Here is an 18,163-nt window from a genome sequence, read left to right on the forward strand (position 1 = left end):
AACATCTTACGGGACTCACACATGACATCTCCCATTCAAATGCAAACCAGGATAAACTCTGCTTAGCAAAGGGGGCAATTCAGGCTTGCTACCATTCAGCTCTCCTCCCTGCCATTTGAATCTTTAACTCCCGTTAGCAAAATGTTTTGAGCTTCGCGCCTCTGAGCCTTCCCCTCAAATCTCTGCTGCCCCTCATTCTGAGAGGAGCTGAAGTTTCTATCATGGATCTGAGGGATGGAGAGATGGTAGCAACTTCTCCGTCTTCACTCTCAAAGCGGCCCTGGGGGTCGTATCCATTTGGGTTGGCTATTCCTGGGTGCTGGTTGCAGACGGGCTATTTTAAAAGCCTCTCTCACCCTGGAAAACATCCGTTGCTTGTTTCAGTGTTGTGACTCCCTTTATTAAAAGACGTGCCCTTCTCTAAACAGGGTGGCACCAGGTGCTGCTTATCCGCCCCTCTGCCTGATGACGCAGAGACACATATTTAGAGGCTTCAGAGATCCTAAACCGTTGGGCTGGCAAAGCTCTCTGTCATCTTCTCTTGCTCATGGGGATTCTGTCCCCAGCTGACCTTCTTTGAATATTCACTCTCATCCTGTGTGCCACTCAGCTTCCCATTCAGAAGTTTGGCCTCTTCAGGGCCACTTCAGTTGACCCGTTGGTCAACTGAACACATGAGTCCAATACAAGAAGCTGCCTTCTACCTCTCCGGAGGGCGCAGCCACAGCCGTAGGGGGTGTGTGTCTCTCAGGTGGTTCTCTCCAGAGCCACTGCCGATCTGTGCAGACAAGACTGAGCTAGATGAACCGTAGGTCTGACTCGGCAGAAGACAGCTTCCTATGTTCCTGTGTTGGATAAAACTGGCCCCCAAAGCAGGTTAAAATCCATGCAGAGACACAATCTGATTAGTGGCCGTGGGGGAATGGTCTCTTTTGGGTCCTGGTGATATAGTCCAAGTTCCAGGCTATTCCCTTCAGAGGGAAGGCACTGATAGTACTGCAGGTGGCCTTGGAGACTGGTTGTTGGGGCAGATGCCGGTTCCAGCAACAGCCCACCTGGGGCAGGTAAATGCTGGAGAATAGTCAAGATCAATGTTTTTTGTTTTTGTTTAAAAAGATCCTGCAGTTCTTTCTTTCTTTTGCACTTTTCTATACCACCAAAATTAGTGCCTCTAGCCACCTAGTGGTGCAGCGGGGAAGTAACTTGCCTAGGGAGCAAGAGGTTGTCGGTTCAAATCCCCACTAGTATGTTTCCCAGACTATGGGAAACACCTATATCGGGCAGCAGCGCTATAGGAAGATGCTGAAAGGCACCATCTCACACTGTGTGGGAGGAGGCAATGGTCAACCAAAGACAACCACATGGTTCTGTGGTCACCAGGAGTTGACACCGACTTGATGGCACACTTTACCTTCAGGCGGTTTATACAATCATGTACAATGCCCAATCAAATGAAACACAGAAATTGGTGAGAAGTTCTGATCAGAACTAATCTGCCTACTTTCCTTTCACTCTGATCTTAATTGATCATTACCATCTTGAATCGGGGTAGATGAGACATCATCACAAGCTACGCCATTGACGTGGCCCTCTGTGTCACTTACTACAACTTTACCATGTTGGGTCCAAATTGGTCCAGGTTTGAATCCCCGCTGATCACAAACTATGCCATTGAGGTCTCCCTCTGTGACACTTACTACAACTGTACCAAATCTGGTCCAGATTGGTCCAGGCATTGCAAAGTTGATGGGGGGAACACACCCACATAGACACCGAGCTGGGTGATCTCCTAAGCTTACTTTCCTTAAGAGGAATTTGAGCTCTGTGTCCATGTGGGTGTGTTCCCCCATCAACTTTGCAATGCCTGGACCAATCTGGACCAGATTTGGTACAGTTGTAGTAAGTGTCACAGAGGGAGACCTCAATGGCATAGTTTGTGATGATGTCATCCACCCCAATTCAAAATGGCACAAGTGGGCTAACTTGGAAAGTAGGCTAAAAATAATCAAAACATTAAGGACAGATTAGAAAACCAGTTTAAAAAAAGAAAGAGGGAGCTTGATTTAAACGGCCTGCTTTTAATGTGGTTTTATTTTAACCTTTTAATGGTGTTTATTTTGTCTTGTTATTCACCTCTCTTGGGGTCTTTCTGACAAAGATGGGGTTTAAAAAAATAAAACAAACAAAATAACGAGGTCACCCAAGGCCCTGGTGGATTGTCCAGTGATGGAGGAAGGAGTTGGGAGTTGATTCCAGCCTGCTGGTACAGCAGGGATTCCTAACTTCCCAGAAACTCTTAGACTACAACTCTCATGATCTCCAGCTGCAATGGGATATGGGAGTTGTAGTCCAATAACTTCAGGGGACCCCAGGTTGAACATTTCTGCTACAGAAGGTGCTTAGCTGTCTCCTCTCCGGAGCAGCCAAGTGAGGTCCTAAAGCAGTGATTCCCAGCCAGGGTTCCTCCTGAACTATAACTCCCATTACCCCCAGCCACAATAAATTGTAGCTGGGAATGATGGGAGTTGTAGTTCAGCAATATCTGGAGAACCACAGGTTGGGAACCACTCACCACTATCCTCAAGCAAGCAAGGCTGCGCTTGGGTCCTCCTGCAGAGGCTGGACTACAACTCCCATCATCCCTAGCTATTGGTCACTGCGGCTGGGAATGATGGGAGCTGTAGTCCAAACAGAGCGGGAGGGCTGAAATGGTGCAGCCCTGTCCTAAAGAGAAGGAATGTGCCCCACTCTTCAGCTTCTCTGTATTGCTCCGTACAGATCACCTGGACGGCTGCACACTGCAGCCGAGCTGGGGATATGCAGCCCGCCGAAATCCAGCAGGAGAGGATCGTCAGTTACCTTCCGCTCAGCCACATTGCTGCACAGATCTATGACCTCTGGACCGGAATCCAGTGGGGAGAGGAAGTCTACTTTGCGGAGCCGGATGCTCTGAAGGTCTCTGGGAGATTTGGCACTCAACTGTGTTTCACCATCAAACTCTTTAAAGAGGGGTTGGCCACCTATTCTGGGCATGCCCAGGCTGCTAGGATGCCCCTTGTCTGGCTCCGGCTGGTACGTCACTGCCTGCTGAAATTGAGAGGACATCTAGGATCGGTGGCAGAAGTCTAAGGTCTAAGGAGGAGAGCTGGTTTTGTAGTAGCAAGCATGATTTGTCCCCTTAGCTAAGCAGGGTTGCTTGCATGCAGAAGGTTCCAGGTTCCTTCCCTGGCAGCATCTCCAAGACAGGGTTGAGAGAGATTCCTGCCTGAAACCTTGGAGAAGCCACTGCCAGTCTGTGTAGACAATACTGAGTGAGATGGACCAATGGTCTGACTCAGTATATGGCAGCTTTTTATGTTCCTAAGTTCCCTCCCTGGCGGCATCTCCAGATAGGGCTGAGAGAGACTCCTGCCTGCAATGTTAGGGAGGAGAGCAGGTCTTCTGGTAGCAAGCAAGAATTGTCCCCTTTGCTAAGCAGGGTCTGCCCTGGTTAGCATTTGAATGGGAGACTCCATGTATGAGCACTGTAAGATATTCCCCTTAGGGGATGGAGCTGCTCTGGGAAGAGCATTTGAGGATGCAAGTTCCCTCCCTGGCATCATCTCCAAGATAGGGCCAAGAGAGATTCCTGCCTATAACCTTGGAGAAGCCACTGCCAGTCTGTGAAGACAATACTGAGCTAGATGGACCTATGGTCTGACTCAGTATATGGCAGTTTCCTATGTTCCTATATTTCACAAGTCTGTTAGATTGGGAGGACAAGCCCTACCCAAGTTTGGGAGCTGTGTGAGTTCTCATTCTGTGATCAGGTGAGAGTAAAAAGGTGGGGGAAGTGATCATCTGCAAGGCTCCCGCTGGGTAGGAGGAGGGCTTTCCCTCCTACCTCATTAAACAGCTGGGTACAGCTGCTGGGTGAGATGGCGCTGTTGACTGTTGACCAACTGAACACATGAGTCCTACATAGGAAGCTGCCTTCTACCGAGTCAGACCCTTGGTCCATCTAGCTCAGTACTGTCTACCCAGCAACTTCTCCAAGGTCAAAGGCAGGAGTGTCTCTCAGCCCTTCATGGAGATGCTGCCAGGGAGGGAACTTGCATCCTCAAATGCTCTTCCCAGAGCAGCTCCATCCCCTAAGGGGAATATCTTACAGTGCTCATACATGGAGTCTCCCATTCAAATGCTAACCAGGGCAGACCCTGCTTAGCAAAGGGGACAATTCTTGCTTGCTACCAGAAGACCTGCTCTCCTCCCTAACATTGCAGGCAGGAGTCTCTCTCAGCCCTATCTGGAGATGCCGCCAGGGAGGGAACTTAGGAACATAAAAAGCTGCCATATACTGAGTCAGACCATTGGTCCATCTCACTCAGTATTGTCTACACAGTCTGGCAGTGGCTTCTCCAAGGTTGCAGGCAGGAATCTCTCTCAACCCTGTCTTGGAGATGCTGCCAGAACCTAGATGCTCTTCCCAGAGTGGCTTCATTCCGAGAGGAATATCTTCCAGGGCTCACACTTCTAGTCTCCGATTCATATGCAACCAGGGTGGACCCTACTTAGCTAAGGGGACAAGTCATGCTTGCTACCACAAGACCACCTTACTCACTGTCACATCTGGTCAAGCAGATCTTGTACCCGTTCTGACCCAAACTGAAGACGACTCTGAATTTAAGGTAAAGGTAAAGTTGTGTCAAGTCGGTGTCGATTCTTGGCGCCCACAGAGCCCTGTGGTTGTCTTGGATAGAATACAGGAGAGGTTTACCATTGCCTCCTCCCGCGCAGTCTGAGATGATGCCTTTCAGCATCTTCCTAGATCACTGCTGCCCGATAATAAGTGTTTCGCATAGTCTGGGAAACATATCAGCGGGGATTCAAACCAGCAACCACTTGCTCCCTAGGCAAGTTACTTCCCCACTGTGCCATTAGGTGGCCTGCTGAATTTAAGGCGACCCTCTTAAGAAGCAGAGGTTACCTGTATTTACTCAAAAGTAACAGGACTCATGCAAAACTAGGACTGAGGCAAGAAAGAGGGGGCTTTTGCAAATAGCTTCGGCCTTTATGTATCCAAATTTCCACATCCCACTTTGGATCCCATCTTGCATCAGTGGTACCGGTGAGGCCAAGGGGTGGTACTTCGTTGGGCAGCAGGGTGGAGACCTTTGAGCTTGGACTCTGCAACGAGGCTCCTTTTGGCAATCTCTCCCTGGTCTCCACAGGGGGGCTTGGTCGAAGTCCTGAAAGAAGCCCTGCCCACGTCTCACATGGGAGTTCCTCGGGTGTGGGAGAAGATCATGGAGAAAATCAAAGAGGTCTCTGCTCAGTCAGGCTTCGTGAAGAAGAAGATGCTCTCCTGGGCCATGGCGGTCAGTCTGGAAAGAAACCTGAGCAGCTCCAATAGGTACATTTGGGGCATGTTCCAGAGCACAGTCTTTAAGGGGACACAATGGAGTCTTGCTGTGGTCAGTGCATACAGACAGTCCCAGGTTCAATCCCTGGCAGCATCTCCAGGTAGGGCTGGGAAAGATCTCTGCCTGAAACCCTGGAGAGCCACTGCCAGTCATTGTAGACCAGGGATTCTCAACGTTGGGTCTCCAGATGTGATTGGACTGCAACTCTCATTATCCCCAGCCAAAGGCCACTGGGCCTGGGGGTTATGGGAGTTGAAGTACAACAACATCTGGAGACCCAACGTTGAGAATCCCTGGTGTAGACAATGCTGAGCTAGATGGACCAAAATGGCCTGACTCAGTATAAGGCAGTTTCCGATGTACCTGTGTTGGATCAGGTTGCGTTTGACCCCTCCCTACTCCCAATGACCTGCGGCCAGATGACATCTGCACCATACAAATGAGACATATTTTCACAATTCGTCTTAGTTTGAGTAGCCAATTTGGCAGTTTATTATTTCTGGGTGCTCTTCTTCTTCTGCTAATCTGGGGGAGAGGCTAGAATTTATATAGGGCACTGAACCCCCATCCCAGCCTCCTAAACCCAGGAAATTATAGAACTAACTCCTCTGGCTTTTTGATTTTTCAAAATCTCATTCAAAATCACATTTGGAGCATATCTTTGAAAGCATGAGGACTAGTACCTTGCTTTTTAAAAACAGCGGCTGCCATGAGGGAGGGAAATTACTCAAAGTAGTCACATTGAATTTAAAAGGACAAGTTCAGCGATGCCTAAATTGTCCTTTTAATTTCAATGGGACTACTTGGAGTGATTTCCCTCCTCATGGCAGCCAATGCAATCTGAGCTCCGTAAGGAACCGAACTAACTGGCCATTATATTCTGCATCTTTCCCCCCTCTGTATTGCTGAAATGGTTGATCTGTCTTCCAAATTCTTCCTATGTCTTCTAGTGACTTGAAGCCTTTTCGAATGAAGTTAGCAGACTCGCTGGTGCTGGCTAAAATCCGCCACGCCCTGGGATTTTCTCAGTGCCAGAAGCACTTCTGCGGAGCGGCTCCTCTGAGTGCTGAAACTCTGCAATTCTTCCTGGGTCTGAATATCCCCTTGTATGAAGCATACGGGATGAGTGAAACCACCGGGCCACACTGCATGTCGGGACCATACGTCCACAGACGCCACAGGTAGAGCTGGAGTTGCCAGGTCTTGCAGCAGTGAGCACAAATGGCCCCCTTTGCTAAACAGAGTCTGCTTTGGTTTGCATGTGGAAGGGGGACCACATGTGAGAGCTGTAAGATATTCCCCTTAGGGGATATCCTTAGGAGAGGAGGAGAGCTGGTCTTGTGGTAGCAAGCATGATTTGTCCCCTTAGCTAAGCAGGATCTGCCCTGGTTGCATATGAATAGGAGACTAGAAGTGTGAGCACTGGAAGAGATTCCCTTCAGGGTTGAGCTGCTCTGAGCAGAAGGTTCCAAGTTCCCTCCCTGGCAGCATTTCCAAGATAAGGGTGAGAGAGATTCCTGCTTGCAACATTGGAGGAGATGCTGCCAGTTGGTGAAGACAATCCTGAGCTAGATGGACCTATGGTCTGACTCAGTATATGGCAGCTTCCTATATCCCTATGACACTAGTAGGACTTGCAAGCTGATGGTCCCAAGTTCACTCCCTGGCAGCATCTCCAGGATAGGGCTGGGACTGACTCCAGCCTGAAACTCTAGAGAGCTGCTGCCAGTCAGTGTAGACAATGCTGAGCTGGACGGACCAAGAGTCTGGCTTGGCATAAGGCAGCTTCCCATGTTCCTCTGAGGCTCGGACCCTGAGATGCAGCAAGGCTGAGGTTCTTCCTAAAAACACGTGGTTCTTCTCCCCCTGCCCTTTTTATCCTCCCAGTATCCTTCACCCCAGCTAACTGGGTGAAGAGGCACCTTTTAAAGTGGTGATTCTGTTATATTTAGTAGGGGGAGAGCAACTATCCCTATCCAATCCCAGCACAACATCCCTCCAGTGGTTTATTGCTACTGTCTACCTTATGTTTCTTTGGGGGTTGTGAGCCCTTTAAGGGCAGGGAACCATCTTCTTTATTTTTTATTTTTCTATGTAAACTAGGGGTGTGCACAAAATGGGTTGCCCAGTTCAGTTCGAGTCCAGACTCAAACCGGACATGTTCAGTTTTTTGCACCTCGAACCCCTCCCCAGTTCGATTTGGATTTGTGTGTGTGTGGGGGGGGCTGCTCACAAGTGTGTGTGTGTGTGTGTGTATCTCTATCTTTCCAAAAATAGAACTCACCACTCCAGGGGCTTCTCCAGGAGTCCCCCTCCCCCCACTGGTCTCCATTATTTGCCAGATCTCCTGGTTCAGGCCTATTCTAGGCCTCACCCCTGTGGCGGCAGCCATTTTGGAGGCCGCCGTGCATGCCCAATGGGCCTCTGTGTGGCCGGGTTATCTGGTGAGATCTATTTTTTGGGGGGAGGGGGAGATAAACAAAAATAAAATAATATATGTGTGTGTACGGTATTTAACTTGTGAACTTCCCAAACAGGCTGGGGGGTTCGGCTCGATATCAAACCGAATCAGGTGTTTGTGTTTGGTCCAATATTGAGCCATCGAACCGAATCGGTCCGATGTTGGTCCATTTCTGAACCTAGTCATACATCCCTAAAGTAAACCTGTTTGGGAACTTTTGTTGAAAAGCAGTATATAAATATTTGTTGTCATCCCAATAGCCAAGAGAGCCCTCGGCCACTCAATGAACTTCATGACCGAGAAGGGATTTGAACCTGGGTCTCCCCATTCCAAAGTCTAAACTCTAACCACTGGGCCACACTAGCTCTCGCAGACTCCTTGGTGCTTCTCTGCCTCTCCCTGGTGTTTCTTCTGCATCTTGGTTCCTTCTGCATCCCTCACAGCTGTGGCAAGGCGGTCCCAGGCTGCAAGGTGAAACTGGTGAATGAGGATGCTGATGGGAGCGGCGAAATCTGCTTCTGGGGACGGACCGTCTTCATGGGTTATTTGAACATGGAGGATAAAACCAGAGAAGCTATTGATGAGGATGGCTGGTTGCATTCGGGAGACCTGGGGAAGCTGGACAAGGATGGCTTTCTCTACGTCACTGGAAGAATTAAAGGTGACCAGCTCTTTTTCTTCTAACAAGCCGACCCCGCACAGAGCATCTGTGTGCTCTTTGGGGCCGGCTAACTCTCCCCCCCCACCGCCGTTGCCGCTCCTTGCTGGCCTCTGCGGCTGGCCTCCTCTCCCCCACCCTCTTGCCCAGGCTGCCGGCCACCGCCCGCAGCTCCGCCCGGTCCCGCCACCACCTCAGCTACGCAGCCACCATGGCCGCCCACAGCCTGGCCCGCTGGTTCTCCTGGGTGCACCTTACCCAATCTTACCCAGCAATCAGCTGGGCTGCCGGGACGCATGTTCAAAAGGCACACCCAGGAGAATTATATATATAGACAGGTATTTAGAAGAGAGAGAGAGAGAGAGAGAGAGAGAGAGAGAGAGAGAGAGAGAGATGTATATGTATATGTATATGTATATGTATATGTGTATATATATATATATATATATATATATATATATATATATATATATATAGGTTATATAGGTACATATCACAATAGGTATTTGGTGTCAGTCAGACACTCGGTATTGATGGCATTTCTGCACCATATATGAGACCCATGCACGAATGCCAGTGTCAGGATCAGGTCTGACCGATCTAATCCAACCCCGCAAATGTCGGTTTGGGGTCCCGTGGGCCCTTCTGAATGTTGGGGTCAGGATTAGACCAACTTTTAAAATCAGTTTTGAAAGGATACTCACTGTGAACCCAGAAGAAAAGTAACCTAACACCAGAAAACCGCTGATAGCTGAGCAAGGGAATCTAAGGGGAAGTGATGTACCATCGGAGAATCTCTGGAGAAACCTGGAAATTGGCCACTTTTTTTTTTTTTAAAGGAAAGTGGAAGGCAGCTTCCTATGTGAGGTAGAAAGCGGAAGAAAGGCATTTAAAAACAGAACAGCATAGATTTTAACTTCCTTACAAAGGGGAAAAAAAGGAAAAAAAGTGCTTTTCGTGTCATTTGCAGTTGGAAACAAACACCCTTTTGTGCCCCCTTTTTACAAGATTGTGCCTTTTCTCCTTCAGCAGCTGAAAACATGCCATGGATTGTCCTGGCCTGCCCCCTTCTGGTGGTTTTGTAAATGGCATCTCGCTATAGCTCACTGCTTACAAATCTCAGCTGCACCTTTTACCAGCAAAAATGCTGGCTTTCCAAATCATGGGGAGAAACTCTGTTTGGGGGGAGTTTATGGAGGCATCCCTTCCACGAGACAAGGTGAAGCAGTTGCCTCGGACAGCACTTCTTGGGGGCACCATCTGTAGAACAGAATCTATTTTTATTACACCCTGTAGACCATCAAAATACAAAATGCTTTCCACATGAGACCAATAAACCAACAGAATCAATACAGATCCGCATTGCAGCTGGGGATGATGGGAGTTGTAGTCTAACAACATCTGGGGACCCAACTTTGAGAACTCCTGGCCCAGTTAACCTCCAAGAATGGAATACTCCGCCACTAAGCCTCTCCTTGAGAAATGTCTTGTATGTGTGTTCCCTGTCCATAGAGCTCATCATTACAGCTGGAGGTGAAAATGTGCCTCCCATCCCCATTGAAGATGTGGTCAAGAAGGAACTCCCACTTGTGAGCAACGCCATCCTGATCGGTGACCAGAAGAAATTCTTGTCCATGTTACTGACTTTAAAGGTATCCCTGCAACCATATACCAACAGGAGCACAAGTTTAATAACTTTTTATAGAGATGTGGGTAGGAACATTTTCTGTGGATCATTTCCCTGTACTTTATTTTTCCAGTGGAAAATTTTCCATTTCTAAAATTGCATTGGCTGATATCCAGACTAGCATTGCTGAACTTGCTTAATATTGCTTGGGGATCCATTCATTGCTACTAATGAATTTTATGTGTCATGTTCAGCAGTGGAAATTCCAGACTACTGCTATACTGTTGGTTGAGCAAGGGAAGGGGGCGATTTTAATCAGTCTTCCCTTCCCAATCATGCCATTGGTGTGCCACGAAAATATGTCCCTGAGGGTCACAAAACTCCCAGGGACATATTTTGGTGACACACAGTAGTCTGGAATTCACACTGCTGCACATGTGCAATATTAGTCCAGATGTCCAGCATGGGTTCATCAAGTTCATTAATAACAAGAAATGATAATTTATTATTATTATTATTTTATTATTTATTCAATTTCTATACTGCCCTTCCAAAAATGGCTCAGGGTGGTTTACACAGATAAATAATAAATAAATAAGATGGATCCCTGTCCCCAAAGGGCTCACAATCTAAAAGAAACATAAGATAGACACCAGCAACAGTCACTAGAGGTACTATGCTGGGGGTGGATAGGCAACTTCATCCATTTCAAAGTTGTAATTAATGCTTTTCAGGTGATAGGATAGTTCAAAACTGTGTGATAAAGTTTTGATTTGAGTATCCATTTAAAAATGACTTCCCACATAAGGCTTTGGATTTGTTTCAGTTTAACAATTAAAGCACATAAGGTGTCTTTGATTACTGCCATCCAATATTTCAGTTCAGCTACTTGAAAAAGTTTTGCGATAAAATGTGGGAAATTAATATGGTGGAGGGCTCCCTCCTCTTTCCCAAATATAAGTGGGTCAAATAACATGCCAAGTCAGATCATCTATTTAGGGCATCAGGAAAATCTCTCTTTTGAGGAAAAAATGGTGAAAATATTATCCAAATGAGGGGGGAAATTGCATGGGAAATTCATTCCACCAGAAAATGTTCCAATAAAAAGTTTTCAGGAAAAAATTCCAGTTCAAAAATTTCTGGAAGCCCACATCTGATGCCGAGTGAGAGATGCTTGACCATCTCCTTGTTTTTGCTTGCTCTTTCAGTGCTTAGTGGATCCAGAAACTTCTGAACCTACCGACAGCCTCACCCAAGAAGCCAGAGAGTTCTGCCAAAAGGTTGGTAGCAGAGCCACCAAAGTCTCTGAGGTTGTGAGGACACGAGATCCAGTGGTTTACCAGGCCATTCAAGAGGGCATCGACCGAGCCAACATACACACTGCCGCCAACGCCCACCACGTTCAGAAATGGGCACTTCTAGAAAAGGATTTTTCCATTGCTGGTGGGGAATTTGGTAAGTTTTCCATTGTCAGGTGTCTTCTGGAGTTTAGTCGGAGGACAGAACCGTTTGGCATCTTTAGAGCAGAATCCAGAAAGGCTGGGAAGGTCTGTTATACAACCAGGATGTAAGAATCGGTAACTTTCTCTTCAAGGACGTTATGTGAAATTGAATGGAAAATTCAAGAGTCCTGTTGACTAGGGGCGTAGCAAGGTTGGAGTGGGCTCAGATATGAGATTACTGCTTTCCTCTCCTCCTCCTGGCCCAATGTCTCTGCTAACCATCCCAACTAGTTACAAGGTGTAAATAACAGCAGAACCAGCTAATACAAGGATTTAAGTCTGATTTTTCAAAATAGGTATCCTGCCTGGAAATACATTTCACTGAATACGCACACTTCACAATATATCATCATATACATGGAATACTATATATTTGTGCTACTTTTAATGCCCAGAACACACTAGAAACACTAGAGGTAAGAGTATTTCTGCAGCTTAGTTCGATAGATGCTAAGATATCATGAGCTAGATAGATGGGGAGCCGGGACGATGATCATGTGACTTGCCTTTGGGGGCCCCCTCAAGGCAGCAGGCCCAGAGACAAATGTCTTCCCTTGCCCAATGGTAGTTACGCCCCTGCTGTTGACAACCCAAGTGCCTCTTTGTATGTTAGTGGTCCTGAATTGTTAGCCTCAGAATAGGGACAGACCTTTTATGATGCAGCAAAGTAAGGTGAACACTTCAGGAGCAGATAGTGGGTTTGTGGTTTTCGCGAAGAGCCAAATAAAGTGACCTGTCAAATGCAACTTCGGTTCAGATCATGCCTGTGAGAAGTGGAACTCAAAAGAGGTCACTGGCACAGAAGAGGTGCTCTGCTGGGTCCAGAAGCAGCTCAAAGAAGTCATTTAAAAAACAAACACAAAACCTTTTGCTACAGCAAAGTGGAACATGTTTTGGTTTTGAGACTTAGGGATGAGAATGATGGGAAGTAATTACAGGAGAACAGTTAAGGTCACCCATCAAATGTTGCTTCACTCCAGCTTAAAAGCAAAACAGTGTCTCCTTTGATTCCCTTGAAGGAATCTTCAAGGGAATCCTTGTCAGTGCATTCAAATGCATTTTCTCTTTCTTTCCCAATGAGTCTGCTGCTTTTGCAGGAGTTGGAACTTACCAGGCTTGTCCAACCCCTACTAACTTGGCAAAGAGGCACTTTTTAACGTGGCGATTAAGCTCTTTATTTAGCAGGGGGAGAGTAACTGGCCTTATCCAACCCCCCCCCAGCACAGTACCTCCACTGACTGTTGCTGGTGTCTATCGTAGGTTTCATTTTATATTGTGAGCCCTTTGGGGACAGGGATCCATCTTATTTTATTTATTATTTCTCTGTGTAAACCGCCCTGAGCCGTTTTTGGAAGGGTGATATAGAAATCAAATAAATAAATAAATAAAATAAAATAAAAATACAATCGAGAACTAGGTGGGAAAAGCCCCCTAGCCTAGTTTTGGAGCTGTGAGTACACTCCGGCTATTTGATTGTGTCTGTTAAGACAAGGTTTGGAGTGATGTCTGTGATCATGCACGAAGCAGGAAATGGGCTGGAGGCTCCCCTCCTACCCAGCAGCTGAATGAGGAAAATCCCTCTGCCCCAGCTGCTGCTTAGCACGCCATCATGGAAGGGACCTCTGGACGGTTTTAACTGACCATCAGATATTGGAGGCTTCCCCTACCCTAGGCCCACTCAGCTTTGGCCTTCCTGCAGATGTTTGCCTAGAACATTGTGGAGAGACATGATAGAGGTCTATAGAATCATGCATGGTGTGGAGAAAGTTGATAGAGAGAAATTCTTCTCCCTCTCACATCACACTAGAACCAGGGGTCATCCCATGAAATTGATTGCCGGGAAATCTAGGACCAACAAACGGAAGTACTTTTTCACACAACGCATCATCAACTTGTGGAATTCTCTGCCACAAGATGTGGTGACAGCCAACAACCTGGATGGCTTTAAGAGGTGCTTGGATAACTTTATGGAGGACAGGTCTATCATCGGCAATCATCGGAGACCACCTCCAGCCTCAAAGGCAGGATGCCTCTGAGTACCAGTTGCAGGGGAGTAACAGCAGGAGAGAGGGCATGCCCTCAACTCCTGCCTGTGGGCTTTTCAGAAGCATCTGGTGGGCCACTGTGCGAAACAGGATGCTGGACTAGATGGGCCTTGGGCCTGATCCAGCAGGGCTGTTCTTATGTTCTAGAACTCCCATAATCCCTGGCTATTGGCGGCTGGGGATTATGGGAGTTGTAGTCCAAATACAGCTGGGGGCCAAAGTTGAGCAGGCCGGCTCTACCCTGTTCTTGATCATGTGGATAAGCCTAATGAGTCACTCCAGATGGCAGTCATTCTGAAAAAGATGTTAATAACCACCTGCCTCATGCAGTGATGGGCTCTCACTAGAGGAACATCGGAAGCTGCCATCTATCAAGTCAGACCATTGATCTATCAAGCTCAGTATTGTCTACACCAGTGTTTCTCAACCTTTTTGGAGTCAAGGACTGTTAAATTCTTCGTGCGGAGTTTCAAGGACCACTACATTCTTTGTGCGCAGTTTCCTGGACCACCTGTTAGTAAAGGGGTTTCAAGTTTATCTATTAGTACTATACCACAGGCGTGCACAACTCGAATGACCTGGTGGGCCAAAACTGACCATGACTTGGCTCATGGGGGCCAAGGTCAATTTTTAGGGTGCTGATTATTAAAGTAACACTTAATATCAATCAATTAATTAAATCAAATTAAATTGAAATTAATTAAAATGAATTTAATCAAAATTTAACTTTTGAAGTTCTAGAAGGCCAAGATTAATTTGAATTAAAATAAAATAAATTGAATTAATTAAAATTTCTAATAAAATAAATACAATAAAATCTGTACAAAATCCCTGCCCTTTGCCATAAGCCCCCCTCCCTTTATGCATAGTCAAATCAGCTTTCCTTTGACTGGCTGGAACGCAATAGTCATCTTGAAAAACTGCCCCTCTCATTGGATGGCTCCTAAAGCGCATGCAAATGAAGAGCCTCCCCTCTTCTCTCCCCCATGTGTATTACTGTGATGAGAATTTTCAGACAGTAACTTTACACATCTCTTACTATAAGCAAATAGTTCCAAGCCCCCACCCCTTTGTATTTATCATGGGGCAAGATTCTGCAGTTCCAGCTTTGAGCTAAAGAGAGTGCTGAGTCTTCTTGGATCTGTTCTGGGCAGAGGAAGGGAGGAGGGAGGGAAAGGAAGCAAGAAAGGCTTTGGAGGCACGGACCGGCACTCAACTCTTCGTGGACCGGCACCAGTCCCCGGAACAGCTGTTGAGAAACAGTGGTCTACACAGACTGGCAGCGGCTTCTCCAAGGCTGCAGGCAGGAGTCTCTCTCAGCCCCATCTTGGAGATGCTGCCAGGAAGGGAACTTGGAACCTTCTGCCTGCAAGCAGGTAGATGCAGTATCCCCATCCCCAAAGGGAAATATTGTGCAGTGCTTACACATGTAGTCTCCCATTCAAGTGCAAACCAGGGCAGACCCTGCTTAGCAAAAGGGACAATTCTAGAGCTTCTCTGCTCAAGATAGTTACCACTCCAGGTTAGACTGAAAAGACGGCACCCTTTCTACCACCACCCTACTCACAACCTTCTTCTCTGTTTTTAAAATTGTAGGTCCAACAATGAAATTAAAGCGACACACAGTGGTGGAGAAATACAAAGCGGAAATAGATTCCTTTTATAAAGATTAAAAGGCGGTGCTCTGGGACATCCTGACAAGGTCCTCTGGAACATGAAACAAATCCAGCAATAGGAATCTTTATACAAGAAGGCTCTGTATAATATGCACAACCATCCTTCGAGGATAGCCACCTGCCCCTGTTCAAGTGCCATTTTTGGAGAAGAGCAAGAGAGACTTGGGGATATTTAACAGCCCCCTTTTGGCTCTGGTATGTCGCTTCTGGTTGTAGCCCCTTTGGCTGTAGAAACTGGAGACCCACAAGATGTATTCGGACACTGGGCGTGTTCACAGAACCCTCAGAGGAGCGCCCAGCCAGGTAGGAGAGCCGTGCACACTGCGATTAGCATCATGTGAACACAAATATCAAGGGGGGAGTGATCGTGTGGGACCTGGGCAGGATGGCTTTTTGCCCACCCTTGGGGGGCCAAATGTCACTGGTCACTGGGGGCCAAATGTCAGTTGGTTGTGCCTGTCCTCCCTAGCTCCCAAACAATTGGTGTCCCTTCCTCCTTCCTTGATCATTGCATTCACACAACTGCCGCTCAGGGGTGCTCACAGTTCAAGGTGGCTTCCTAGGTGTTTGCAAATACAGGTACAGTGTTATACCAAGTGAACTGGCTGCAAGCCCCCTCAAATACAGGGTATACCACTACTGTATGTGCCTACAGATCGGGATGTGCATGCATTGCTCACAAGACTATACATATGATGGACATTATGAAAAGGGTCACAGCTGAGCGGCCCACACAATCACTCAAATCTAGGTTTCATGTGAGTTACCGACATTAGTGCGATTGTGTGAACCAGGGGGTTCCCAACCTGGGTTCCTCCAGATGTTGCTGAACTACAACTCCCAAAAGAAAATTAGGGCCACACGTGTACTAAGAACAAAAACAAACCGCGTGAGTACAGAAAAATCCAATCGTAAATACAAAACTATCAAAATTAATAGCTGTTTATAAACAATCATGAAATTAGTAACGATACATATGTCCAAGATCTACAGTGAGGGAAATAAGTATTTGATCCCCTGCTGATTTTGTCCGTTTGCCCTCTGACACAGAAATGACCAGGCTATAATTGGAATGGTAGGTTTATTGTAGCTGTGAGAGACAGAATAACAACAAACAAACCCTCAAAAGCCCAGTGCCCAAAAGTCAGCGATGGATTTGCATTGTAGTGAGGGAAATAAGTATTCGATCCCTTCACAAAAGATGTCTTAGTACTTGGTGGCAAAACCCTTGTTGGCAATTACAGAGGTCAGACGTTTCTTGTAGTTGGCCACCAGGTTTGCACACAACCCAGGAGGAATGTTGTCCCACTCCTCTTTGCAGATCCTCTCCAAGTCAGAAAGGTTTCGAGACTGATGTTTGGCAACCCGAACCTTCAGCTCCCTCCACAGATTTTCTATGGGATTAAGGTCTGGAGACTGGCTGGGCCACTCCAGGACCTTCATGTGCTTCTTCTTGAGCCACTCCTTTGTTGCCTTGGCTGTGTGTTTTGGGTCATTGTCATGCTGGAATACCCATCCACGACCCATTCTCAATGCCCTGGCTGAGGGAAGGAGGTGCTCAGCCAAGATCTGACGGTACATGGTCCCATCCATCGTCCCTTCGATGCGGTGAAGGTGTCCTGTCCCCTTAGCAGAAAAACACCCCCAAAGCATAATGTGTCCACCTCCATGTTTGACGGTGGGGATGGTGTTCTTGGGCTCATAGGCAGCATTCCTCCTCCTCCACACACGGCGAGTTGAGTTGATGCCAAAGAGCTCGATTTTGGTCTCATCTGACCACAACACTTTCGCCCAGTTCTCCTCTGGATCATTCAGATGTGCATTGACAAACTGCAGACGGGCCTGTACATGTGCTGCCTTGAGCAGGGGGACCTTGCGGGCACTGCAAGATTTCAGTCCTTCACGGCGTAGTGTGTTACCAATTGTTTTCTTGGTGACTATGGTTCCAGCTGCCCTGAGATCATTGACAAGTTCCCCCCGTGTAGTTCTGGGCTGCTTTGTCACCGTTCTCATGATCATTGCAACTCCACGAGGTGAGATCTTGCATGGAGCCCCAGACCGAGGGAGATTGACAGTTATTTTGTGTTTCTTCCATTTGCGAGTTATCGTGCCAACTGTAGTCACCTTCTCACCAAGCTGCTTGGCGATAGTCTTGTAGCCCAGTCCAGCCTTGTGCAGGTCTACAACCTTGTCCCTGACATCCTTCGACAGCTCTTTGGTCTTGGGCATGGTGGTGAGTTTGGAAGCTGAATGATTGCTTGCTTCTATGGACAGGTGTCTTTTATACAGGTACTGTAACAAGCTGGGATTAGGAGCACTCCCTTACAGAGGGTGTTCCTCATCTCAGCTCGTTACCTGCATATAGTGAAAAGACACCTGGGAGCCTGAAATCTTGCTGGTTGATAGGGGATCAAATACTTATTTCCCTCACTACAATGCAAATCCATCGCTGACTTTTGGGCACTGGGCTTTTGAGGGTTTGTTTGTTGTTATTCTGTCTCTCACAGCTACAATAAACCTACCATTCCAATTATAGCCTGGTCATTTCTGTGTCAGAGGGCAAATGGACAAAATCAGCAGGGGATCAAATACTTATTTCCCTCACTGTAAATCCAAGGATTGTGCCATACACCACCCAAAAGCTATATGGGTATGAGAATAGGTACTACGCAAAAAAAGATAACCCCGTACATGCTGAGCATGTTACAATTTCATGATTTATAAAACATAGTTATTAATTTTGATAGTTTTGTATTTACGATTGGATTTTTCTGTACTCACACGGTTTGTTG

At 47.0% G+C, this 18,163-nt stretch overlaps 1 protein-coding gene across 3 annotated transcripts in view; it reads left to right on the forward strand.

The window, feature by feature from the left end:
* Positions 1 to 16,428, forward strand: part of ACSBG1 (acyl-CoA synthetase bubblegum family member 1) — a 54,657-nt gene extending 38,229 nt beyond the window's left edge. For all 3 annotated transcript variants that reach the window (XM_053272924.1, XM_053272926.1, XM_053272927.1), the window contains 7 exons: positions 2,779 to 2,955; positions 5,211 to 5,392; positions 6,353 to 6,583; positions 8,307 to 8,524; positions 10,034 to 10,173; positions 11,357 to 11,603; positions 15,292 to 16,428. In XM_053272924.1, coding sequence (XP_053128899.1) covers positions 2,779 to 2,955; positions 5,211 to 5,392; positions 6,353 to 6,583; positions 8,307 to 8,524; positions 10,034 to 10,173; positions 11,357 to 11,603; positions 15,292 to 15,368 — 1,272 coding nt within the window. In that variant the 3' untranslated portion in view covers positions 15,369 to 16,428. The remainder of the gene's footprint in view (positions 1 to 2,778; positions 2,956 to 5,210; positions 5,393 to 6,352; positions 6,584 to 8,306; positions 8,525 to 10,033; positions 10,174 to 11,356; positions 11,604 to 15,291) is intronic.
* Positions 16,429 to 18,163: the final 1,735 nt, after the last annotated feature.

The sequence above is a fragment of the Hemicordylus capensis genome, chromosome 10 (genome assembly GCF_027244095.1).
Source record: "Hemicordylus capensis ecotype Gifberg chromosome 10, rHemCap1.1.pri, whole genome shotgun sequence".
Classification (NCBI taxonomy): Eukaryota; Metazoa; Chordata; class Lepidosauria; order Squamata; family Cordylidae; genus Hemicordylus; species Hemicordylus capensis.